General features: G+C 40.8%; 1 protein-coding gene across 2 annotated transcripts in view; it reads right to left on the bottom strand.

The window, feature by feature from the left end:
- Window positions 1–12,410, bottom strand: part of CEP164 (centrosomal protein 164) — a 166,198-nt gene that overhangs the window by 141,487 nt on the left and 12,301 nt on the right. For both annotated transcript variants that reach the window (XM_030221251.1, XM_030221252.1), the window contains exon 2: window positions 5,723–5,849. In XM_030221251.1, coding sequence (XP_030077111.1) covers window positions 5,723–5,804 — 82 coding nt within the window. In that variant the 5' untranslated portion in view covers window positions 5,805–5,849. The remainder of the gene's footprint in view (window positions 1–5,722; window positions 5,850–12,410) is intronic.

Raw genomic sequence — 12,410 nt, 5'->3', positions numbered from 1 at the left:
GGAGAAGAAATCCTCTGGGGAAAACCCCAAAATCTCTTGGTTACCCTCAGACCCCCTGAGAGGATCAAAGGCCAAAGCTGTTGAAGCCGCGTGAGGGGGGGCAATGCCCTTTTCAACAAAAACACCTGATGGAGTAGCAAAATAAACTCTGGCGAAAACCCCTCCCCCGCAACAGAGGTGGTTGTAGCCATGGCACCTGCACCACCACCCACAGTGCCTGACGCCCCCCCCCCCCCCCCCCGACTCCCCTACCAGCGCAGAAGCTTTGCCCAAAACCGCTACTGGAGCCGGCTCGGCGACCGATTGCAAAATGGCATGAGAATCGCCAGGCTCTGGGCGGGAAAGCCACCGCTCCGTCGAGTCCCGCCAAATCACGCACCCCACGCTGCAAAGGCCCACCGCCGAACGCCGTTTCACTGCATCGGGCACAGCGTTTTACTGCCTCCGCTGCCATCGCCCGCCCCCGAACAGGAACCCAGCAGGAATTACCCCGGACCGGGAAAGCGCGGGAACTGACAGCTGAGCCGAAGGAAAAAAAACTCTCCGACTCCACTTCGAGGCAGGCTCAGACAAGCAGTCAACAGAAAACAGGACTCGGACAGCAGCAACACAAACCTGATCTCAGCAAAAACAAACTTCCCTGTGCTTGTCTGTTTCTCTTTTAAATAAATTCTATGGTCCTCTTTATATTTTTTTAGTGAGGAGGCAGAAACAAACAGCAAAGGAAAGTAACAGCAAAAGCCTGTTCAGAGGGAATTTGAGGTGCAGTAGGGACCCAGCAACTGTGTATGCTGCCAAAGGGGACACCACCAGTCCGCCACCCCCAGCTCAAACTGGCCACCAGCCCAGGAGCACCCTCAGAGGTCTTGGGCCCAGGAGCTGGAGAAAAAGCCATCCACCACCTGCTGAGATAGAGACATACTAACTGAGGAAGGAGCTGGCCGTCTGACATCATTGCCTTTAGTTTATCTCTATCTCCACCTGCTGGTAGGCAGACTTAACCTACTAGTTCCTGGATTCATCTGCTGTAAGTGACCAGGAAATGCGGGATATAAGCAAATAAACTAAACCATGATCAAATACTACCCTAAGAACCCACTTACCCGCCAAACTTTAGGCCACGGCTACTGTAAATGGTTACACCTAAATGCAGCTGTTCTGCAAGTAAATGCAGGAATGCTATAAAGCACCAGCACAGTGGAAATGCTCCTGCCCCAACCAGAGTTTAACATGCAGTTACATGTAAGAACACTTTGGTGCCCAGTTACAGAATAGCACCTAATTTCATTCCTAACTGCCATTTCACTCCCATTTTGGTACTTTACCATTATCTGCCATTTTCATGCTTAAAGTTAGGCACCTAATTGGCTCCTAATTTGTGGTGCACTTTATTTATAGCCTTTTTGAAGGAATTCACTCAAAGCAGTGTACAGCAAGAATAAGTCAAACATAAGCAATAGACAACTACAGCAGTAAAAATATTCAAATAATAGTACAAGTATGGCATAGCGTACTACATTATAATGGCAACACAATAAAACAGAATAGAATTACTTCCTTACTGTCCTGGCTCTAATGTTATTGGGACTTCAGCAGGACTTTATGGGACAAGCATGTGGGATCCCTCAGGAAAAGGAGATGTTTACGGAGGACGGGCAGACTGGATGGGCCATTTGGCCTTTATCTGCTGTCATATTTCTATGTTTCTATTCATTTATGGAAAGGGTGATGAAAGCATGGAATGGCCTTCTGGTGGGGGCTGTGGAGATGAACACTGTGTCAGAGTTTAAGAAAGCATGGGACAAGCATGTGGGATCCCTTAGGAAGAGGAGGAGTTAAGGGTTACGGAGGATGGGCAGACTGGATGACCATTTGGCCTTTATCTGCCATCATATTTCTATGTTTCGTGTCCTGTTGCTGGAGCTCAGGGGTTACACAATATGCTTATGATCCAATCATAAGGAGAAGCACAATCGGGATAAGCAACATAACAGAACACAAAGAATAATCTTCTTAATACCTGAGGTTTCTAGATTTTGGAAAATATAAAATTTTATAGCCTGCAAAATATAAACATGCAGAGACAATCACTGTGGCCCGAGCACTGCCAGATACCTTTGACCACAAATGGAGATCATGGCATAGAAACAGAAGACCGGCTGATGGATTGGCACTCTCTCTATCAGCATCTTCACTGCAAGCTCCCAGGGGCCAACAGCAACTCCCTGACTTTCCCCCAGTACACAATCTTCCTCTTTTTATTTTAAGAGTTGCTTCTGATATACCTCCATAACAGCTGCTCTGTTTTCTACCTGCATGATGCAGCTAATCAATGAGTTTGAACTGCGTACTGCCCAAAATCCCAAATAATTTTCATGAGACAGAGCAGTGCAGTTCAAACTCGCCGAAAGCTACGTAGTACTTTAAGAAATAGAATAGCTGTTAGAGATGGTGCCCACCAGAATGCCTCTGAAAAAAAAAAAGGATTGGGGGGGGGGGGGGGGGACTGCCAGCTTTAAAGCAATGGAAGTGGAAACACGATGGTGAACAGTTTAACTGATAAAAACAATGAATGCATATTGTATTCTACAAAGTGATGGGGAAATGAGCTGAGGGACAGGAATAGAAAATGCATTTGGGGAGGGAGGAGACAGACTAAGGAAAGAAAGAATGTGAAGAAGTAAACTGTTTTAGTTAAATGAGTCATTCTGAATGTGCCTGAGCAGTTGACCCTCCCTCCTCCCCCCCCCCCCCCCCCCCCCCCCAGGCTAGCTGTATCACTGGATGGGAGACTCCCTTCCTTGCCTAACACATCAGTTACTTTTTAAAATAACAATGAAAATTACTGCTCTTAAATATTAGAAGGAGCCAGAAATTTTTTGCACATCACATTTGTATCACTTTGGTACAATATTCTCCCTTAGTTTGGCAAAGCTGAAAAGAATCACTATTGTAATTACTTATAGCCTGAGGTTCCTCCAGAGCTCCTGTGGTGTGGGTACTGATGACTCCTGCATTGGGTAAAGGAAACCAAGAGAAGGTGACATCAGTCTAAACATTAATAGCATTCCCTGTGTATGGAGCATATGCGATGTCTCAGAGGAAAGCTGAAATCAACAGGCAAGCATTCCCTGTGAGTGCAAACATGTGTAAGGGGGGGGGGGGGGGGGAGGAGACATTTTCCTGCTCCCTGCAGTACTTGTAGGCTCATGAGTATGCACCTAGTTGATTTTTGAAATATACAGAATACACAGAGTAAAGAACGAAACTCCACATGTACTATACTGGCCCCAACTTAGCCCTGACCCAGCACCTCCCCTCTATGAAAAAAAGTTTTTAATTTTTTTTAAGCAAGTAGTTTAAGAAATATATGCATAATGACAACCCACTCTGCTTATTCTTTACTCCCTACTTGCATGTGGAAAGTTGTTCTATAGGCATAAGTTCCTGTATCCCAGCCAGTTTACAAAGTCCACAGTTTGATCAAGCTGAAACTGCGGAGTTAAGAATATGTAATGGATCTCCAAGCAAGGAGCTGCAACTCCAAGATGCAGCAAATCAGGCACATTGTTTTAGCTCCATGTTCCTTAAGGTATACCTGCTGCTCACCACTATATTTCAAGCAGCAAGGCTTAACTTACAGGCTGCAGAGTTGTATATGCATGAGAAAAATTCCTCATGAGTAACAGCAGCCATGATTTAATCGTGAAATCTGGTGGCCAAACCATACGGTGAATGGTAGCTGAGTTTAAGCCACCCTACACAGATAATCCAGTCACAGGCTTTGTGTGGGTTGTATCTCTCTTTCATTCCGTTATTAATGAACACAGGAGCTGCTCTCCTAACACACAGTACGCTGTTAGTTCCTGTGTCAAAAATAGAACAAGCAGTGGGTATGTTCTTGGCTTCCTTGCTAAATGATGGAAAGTAGAAACCTATCAGCTTATCTCCCATCTTCCAAATACTTTAATAGCATTGCCCCTTAATTGTGTCTCTGTAATCCTCAGGCATGCTCTCACTGAAAGTTCTGTCTATGCAATGGTCAGTACAACATACAGAGCCAGGTGTCCAGATTCCAGAGCATTTTGGCAGTGGTTAGATGGAGAGCATAGTTTGGGGCTGAAGTATTGTTTTTTTCAACCTTTTCTCATAATACTAAGGGCTCTGTTTACTAAGCCATGCTGTAGGTGCGCTAACGTTTAGCACACACTAACGATAGAGACACCCATTATGGGTATCTCTAGCATTAGCATGCATGTGCTAAAATGTTTGCGCACCTATAGCATGGCTTAGTAAACAGGGCCCTTAATTTATTCCCATGTGTTTCTCGAATGGAAGCCAACATACACAACCTCTGCTTACTCTCACATCTTCTGGAGCAGATCATTAATATTGTTTAAATATCCCAAGTCCAAATTCAGATTGTCTCCATAGTCTTCCCTCCTCCACTTCCTTTCCAGCAAAAATCATTTTTTAAAGACAGTAGCTTTCAAATGCTGATATTGTCTATTAATTCGATTTTACATTTATATTTTTATACAGCAGAGAGAGACCAGAATATGTCTGCTATTTTAATATATGCAATATGCTTTACTGGACAGGTTGGTGAAGAAGTTAAACTAAAGATCGCTCTCACATGCTTTTCAGGCTAAAAAGCCCTATAATGCACACATTACTATAATACACAAAATCCATCAGCTGATTTAATTATTTAATATACCACAATACAGTTAAGTTTTAAAGCGGTTTTCAATAAAACAGGAACAAGTACAATGAATCTTCTAACAAGTAAAACCAAACAATATAATTGCTTAACCAAAACCAAAGTAAAATAATCAGCAATCATCACAGTCAGAAATTGACTTAATATGTCTATGATTCGAAAAAAAAATGAGGGGTAGATCAATTGGTGTACCCCAATTTTTTTTTTTTTTACTCTGTTGGCATGATTGGGGGCTTCTTCTGCTTTTTGTGGACTATGTCTTTGCCCATCATTCTCAAAAATCCATTTGAGACTCTTATGAAACCCAAGATAGCTTGTTTAAACTGCTCACTTCTTCAGTTCCATAAGAGAAGACTGATGTAACAAAAAGTTATGTTTCTTGTGGAAGTTAATTTCACAACTTGGTGCAAATGAAGATGTCAATAAAGAACGCTGGGATGAGCGCAGCAATCAAAAGTACTGTTGCTTGGATAACATGTCCCTTAAATATATTGGTGCTTCCAGATAAAAAGCCTTAAACACCAAACTCAGAATCTTACAATGCAATCCTGGCTGAAATTGGTAGCCAAAGCAATCCTTTCAAAACAGGTGTTATATGATCAAACTTCTTGCCATCTGTCACCAAACGAGCTGCTGTGTTCTGAGCCAATTCAAGTCTCTTTAGATCAGTTTTTGTAAGACCTTGATATAATTACAATAATCAAGCCTGCTGGTCACAAAAGCATGTACCAACTTGACCAGATTAGGTTTGGACAATAAGGCTTCAACTGGCAAATCGTTCTTAACTGAAAACATGATTGTAAGACACACCCAATCTGCTTATAAAATTTTAAGGAGCTGTTAACAAGAAAGCCTAAAGTAATAATGTCATCTTTGAAAGGGATAGGTTTGCCCTGGTTGAATAGACAGTGCTTACTACCACAAGACAACCAAAGTGCTGCAGTTGATCAGGTATCACAGCAACTTTGACCAACCATATCAAAGAAAAGTCTGCATTACCTTGCTCACTTGGTATGTAATTTTCATCATAGTCTTCTTCCAGAATCAGCTGATCCCCAATTCGAACTGGAGGCCCTGCCATGTCAGCTGATCAGTCTAGATAATGAAACCATCTACGGAAATTTATCTAAAAAAAGGTACAAATTATGCAACATATTAGCACACTGGGTCAGTTCAAGGTTTCTGTTTATTGTGACCGTTACCATTAATGCTCTCATATCCTGATTTTGAGCTGGTTTCCTTTTGTCCACTGCAGCTGGAGGCTGCTACTGCTGGCCCCAGCCCAACATAGGGACCAGCATTTGAAAAGGATTGAGAGGTGCTATAATCACCACAATTAATCCCTCCCTGAACACACAGAAAGAGTTTGCTCAGTATTGTGGGTGCTCAAAAACCCACTGCACTGTATTTTTATTTAAATAAACTTAGAACTGCTGCAAAGGATGGGTTTTAATCTTCATCTAGCAGTATAGGCACCTGTATTCTACCAGGATCACTGCTATTTTCAAATTCTGCACTCAAACGTAAGGGCTGATGTCAAAGTGTGGTAGGCTTTGTACACAGGTTAGTGTGGTTTCTGTGCACCTTATGTCTAAAAGAGTTTTGCACAGACTCAAACTGACATTTCTACATAGTTTATTTAAATCTCACGGTAATGAAGGTGTTAGCTACTAAACCCAAATGCAAAGAGGTATACAAAAGATAGAGTGCAGGGTTCTTTTAACACTGGGACTTTAATACAAGGTTTGAAGAGGAGGAAAATGTTATCCCATTCTTCTGCAATCAGCATTAGTGAGGATTTCATGCCACTTTACTGTGAGCATGTACCTCTGGGCTTGGTTGAAGCGTTTGGGCAAAAATAGGCAGGGGATGAGATGACAACATTATTCTGCACAGAATATTGATGTATCAAGTGCATAATAGCATTCCAGCTCACGTGCATAATGAATGTGCATAAAACCATGTAAAGTGTATCCAAGTCGTTTGGGCCTGCTAGGATTGCACTTTACAATCCATCTGATGTATGTGAAAATCAAAATCTGAACAAACCAGGAGATCAAGAAAGTCTGCAAATACCGCGCACAGGCAAACTACCTCTGATCTCCCTATCGGAAATGTAAATCAATTGGGGATAGTAAACCTCTCTAACTATCAATTATCACAGCATGCAGTCTCTGTATTTGCCCATCCAGCAAACCTTGATGAAATTCAATTATACTCAGATCTGGAAGAATTCTTTAGAAAACTCCGCCTGAAGGTACATTTTCACAATAAAGTAACACCCAATAGACTGGAACACAATTTTAAACGAAAGAACACATATTTCACCCCCACAATGTGGATAAAACAATAAACTAGACAGCTGCATAGAAAGTTTCAGGTACAGGGTAAAATCACAACTTTCCAGCAAACAAAAGAAAGTCATGTACAACCTTACTCAACCAGAAAGAGCAGCCGTAAACAACCTATAAAACAACCAATGTGTTATCGTCAAACCTGCAGACAAAGGGGGCTCAGTGGTGATTATGGACACACAAAAATACATCGAAGAGGGCACAGGCAGCTCTCAGACAAAACATACTACAGGAAACTAACTGAAGACCCCACACAGGACTATACGAAACAACTGAAGTACAGCCACATCTGAAGAAACTCATACCAAACCAGCTCGCTGTGGGCACATTCTACCCCAAATCCACAAACCTGGAAACCCTGGCAGACCAATCATATTGGGTATTGGCACACTCACGGAGGAAATATCTGGACTTACAGGGGGAATTCTGAAACCTCTTGTGCACAAGACAAACAGCTTCATTCAAGAGACCACAGACTTTCTGAATAAATTGAAAAATATCAAGCAATTACTACCAAACACCCTTCTGGGCACGATGGATGTAGAATCACTATACAGCAACATTCCCCATGTGGATGGCATAGCTGCATATGAGAAGCTCCTAAAAACATCCACACTGGACCATTAATACTCACTAGAAACTATTACAAAATTAATCAAATTTATTCTAACTCACAACTATTTCCGCTTTAACAATGATATCTACCTACAAATCATGGGCACTGCGATGGGCACCAGGGCAGCACCCCAAAATGCTAACCTCTTTATGGATGAACTGGAAGAGACATTTCTGAATACATATCAGACCACACCCCTAAAATACTACCGGTATATTGATGACATTTTTATGATTTGGACTGAGGGGGAAGAAACTCTAAAACAATTTTACAGTTCTTTCAATACATACCATCCTTCAATCAGATTCAAAATTGACTACTCCACAGGAAAAGTCAATTTTTTGGACACCACAGTTTCAATCAACAATGGCTACATACAAACATCCATATATAGGAAACCCACAGACAAATGCAGCTACCTCCACAACTCCAGCTTTCACCCTTCACGTACAAAAAAATCCATTATTCATAGCCAAGCCACAAGATACCACCGTATCTGCTCTGACCCTAGGGACAGAGATAGGCACCTCAAAATCCTGACCGCATCCTTCGAACAGAAAGGCTACAACCCCAAAATAATCTCCAAGAATATTGCCTCCTCCCTCAAAACACCCAGAGAAAATCTGCTACAATACAAAGAAAAGAAAGCCACAGACAGAACCTCCCCTGATAGTGACATACAAATATGAGCTGGAAAAACTGAGGAAAATCATAAAAGATCTGCAGCCACTACTCCAAGAGGATGAAATACTGAAAGAAATATTCCCATCCCCACCAGTGCTGGCCTTCCGACAGCCACCCAATTTAAAACGCAAGCTAGTGAGAAGCAAGCTCTCAACAGAGACCCAAAAAGAAGAGAATGGCACACATCCTTGCAATATATCCAGCTGCAAACTATGCCAAAACATTTCACAAGACCCCACAGTCATTCACAAAGGAAAAATATTCAACATAAAGGAATCCTTCACATGCTCATCTTCCAATGTAGTATATGTCATCCAGTGTAAAAAATGTAATGAAGGGTGCTATATTGGAGAAACAAGCCAGATGCTGAAGAAGAGATTTAATTTACACAGACATCATATGAAAAATGCCAGTGCAAACCAAGATGTTACCTCTGTGGTACAGCACTTTACAAAACCAGAACACTGTACTAATGATTTTATAGTGAGAATACTTAAAGGAAACTTTAAAACAATACAAGAACGCAAGACCTTTGAAGTCAAAATGATTAAATATTTTGACACCCACCAGACAGGACTTAAAGATCTAGGTTTTCTAGCCCATTATACACCATGAAATTTCACTGCTTTGTCACCCTCTGATCACCATGCATATCTCCCTATCCCCCATCCTCTCAGCCCTCTGTTTCTCACCTTGTCCACCCCTCCCTAATCCTTTCTGTCACTGAAATACTGTTTCACTTATATATGCTGTTATCAAAATTTGCTTATTTCTGATCTGACAAAGGGCAACCTTCGAAAGCTAATTTAAAAATGTATTAACTTAGTCCAATAAAAAAGGTATCATCTTATTTTCTTTTCTATGTTTTATTTTATTCTATTTCTAATGCCCTTTCTGCAGATTAAAATGCCTTGTTTTTCTTTTTTTTTCCAGCCACAATAGTGTCTGAAACTTTAAAACACAGATGAGAGGTAACAGCAATAACGTGCACATGTCTAACAAAATTGAAAGTGCCATCACACATCTGCGGCCATTGTCGAGCATAAATATTAGCTTCACAAAAATTCCATGTGCAAGAAATTTTTGAGAGGCTAATATTTATGTGTGCCTGCACTTTCATTTTCATTGGACATGCACCCCAGAAGCCACACCTACTGCTGAACCTTTGTGCACATGTATTCGGCAAGCATCCCCTGACTAGGAGCAAGCTCTGAATGAATAAAATTTGTGACCATCCCAGGAAAAGATGACTAAAGTCACCAAAAACAAAATATGAGGTTTTAATTAATTCTATTAGAGCAAACAATTTGTAATACAACAGTCCAAACCTCATCCCTGTATATGGGAAAAAAAAAGTTACAGAACTTTAAACTTGCAGTAAAAGTCACACACGACTCTACCAGAAGGCTTTCTGCATCAGTGGCTTTCTGCTATCAGTCTCCGAGACCTTTAGTCAACCTTTCCCCTCCTTTTCCTTCAGAAGGCTAGCCTTCTACACTTTTGAAGCAGAGGTTCTCAAAACTGCAGGTAAATAACTTCTGCATATTCATTGTGGCTATCCTGAAAATCAGACAAGTTCGGTGAGTCCTGATGTCCCCTGTCCTAACACAATCTCTTCTAAGATCTAAAACAATAATAAATTTTAACCCTCCTCAGATCAAACCCAATTCTAGCTCCCTAGCTGCCCTACTCCACATCACCACTATGTATACCCCCATAACAGTGAATCCCCTAAGGGAATGCTTCCCAAACTTCTCCTGAAAACACAAACTTAGACAGACAGGTTTTCAGGATTTCTGCAATGACTATGCATGACGTGACTATATACAAATACATTTATTGTAGAAATCTTGAAAACCTGAGTGATTAGATTTGCGCCTCCAGAAGAGCGTTGGAAGCACTGCCCTAATGTTCAAAATCTTGCTCAACCACACCTTTTTTTCCCCCTAAATATCAGCTAATCTACTTCTGTACATTTCTCTAAGGCAGTGATTCTCAACTCAGTCCTTAGGACACTCCCAGCTAGTTGGGGTTTCAGGACATCTATCATGAATATTTGTTTAGTTACTTATTGGGATTTATTAACTGCCTTTATGAAGTGATTCACCCAAGGCGGTGTACAGCAGGTACAGTTTAACATAAAAACTTCCAATTTTGTTAGAAGCATAATAGTAAAATGACCAAGAATAAACATAAATACAATAAATGAGTTAAACTTGAAGATAGCAAATTGAAACCTAATAATAGGACTACCATGAAACTGGATCAAAAATATACACATTTGAAAGAACTGAAATTCAAATAACAGAGACATAATACGTCAGCATAAATAGTAATTAAATACCTAATAAGCATACATTAGAACATTCAAATATGCATGAGATATTTACAAAGACTTGAGGCAATGCATGCAAGTATCTCACATATACTGACTACCTCACTAATAAAGTTCACTGTTGTTTCAATATAGTTATCACTCATGAATAACACTATACATAACTATAAAAATTCATGTAGACCTATTCTTTTTCAACTTTATCATACCAAAAATATCAAATATTTAAAAGACTTTCTCTCAAATAATAAAGCATCTAACTTTCCTGTTGCTTTTACAAAACGTATTCATATTACAGCACAGGACTTCTATAAACCATACATTTAAATAAAAATCTTCTTATAGTTTAAAAGACAGCCGGGCCATTATAGATGTAAAGCCTGTACTTATTGTCAATATACTTGGGAAACTCAGTCAGTGGAAATTCCTCATATAGCAGGTAAAATATTTACTTTGTTGCAGCACACTGATTATAATTCACATCAGGTTATTTATGGAATAAAATGTCTCTGTACCCTGTGATATATTGGCCAAACTAGAAGAAAAATCAAATATTAGATAGCACAACAGCTGAGCAACTTGTGAGTCCAACGATTAGAAGCCCCCCTCCTTCCCCCGGTAGCTCATTGGATGACGGCTCAGCACTATGATCAGAATTTATTTATTTATTGCATTTGTATCCCACATTTTCCCAACTATTTGCAGGCTCAATGTGGCTTACAGAGTTTTGTTATGATATTGTCATTCCAGGATATCAAATATAGTTAGTAATGTACAGAAATTAAGTATAGGAAGAGAGAAGGAAAGTGTTAGGCGGGTAAGTAGGTAGTTTAGTAAGGTTATGGGTTCTCTTTGTAGGCCTTGTTGAAGAGATATGTCTTCAGAGATTTGCGAAAGTTAGTTATTTCGTCAATAGTTTTCAGGGTTGTAGGTAATGCATTCCACAACTGCGTGCTCATGTAAGAAAAGGTAGTGGCATGATCAGCTTGTATTTTAGTCCTTTACAGCTGGGGAAGTGCAGATTAAGAAATTTGCAGGATGATCTTATGGCGTTTCTGGGAGGTAGGTCCACGAGGTCCAGCATGTACAGTGGTGGAAATAAGTATTTGATCCCTTGCTGATTTTGTAAGTTTGCCCACTGACAAAGACATGAGCAGCCCATAATTGAAGGGTAGGTTATTGGTAACAGTGAGAGATAGCACATCACAAATTAAATCCGGAAAATCACATTGTGGAAAGTATATGAATTTATTTGCATTCTGCAGAGGGAAATAAGTATTTGATCCCCCACCAACCAGTAAGAGATCTGGCCCCTACAGACCAGGTAGATGCTCCAAATCAACTCGTTACCTGCATGACAGACAGCTGTCGGCAATGGTCACCTGTATGAAAGACACCTGTCCACAGACTCAGTGAATCAGTCAGACTCTAACCTCTACAAAATGGCCAAGAGCAAGGAGCTGTCTAAGGATGTCAGGGACAAGATCATACACCTGCACAAGGCTGGAATGGGCTACAAAACCATCAGTAAGACGCTGGGCGAGAAGGAGACAACTGTTGGTGCCATAGTAAGAAAATGGAAGAAGTACAAAATGACTGTCAATCGACAAAGATCTGGGGCTCCAAGCAAAATCTCACCTCGTGGGGTATCCTTGATCATGAGGAAGGTTAGAAATCAGCCTACAACTACAAGGGGGG

This window comes from Microcaecilia unicolor, chromosome 12, assembly GCF_901765095.1.
Source record: "Microcaecilia unicolor chromosome 12, aMicUni1.1, whole genome shotgun sequence".
In the NCBI taxonomy this organism is placed as follows: Eukaryota; Metazoa; Chordata; class Amphibia; order Gymnophiona; family Siphonopidae; genus Microcaecilia; species Microcaecilia unicolor.
Note: the sequence above shows the minus strand (reverse complement) of the source record. Positions and strands in the feature narration are given on the sequence as shown.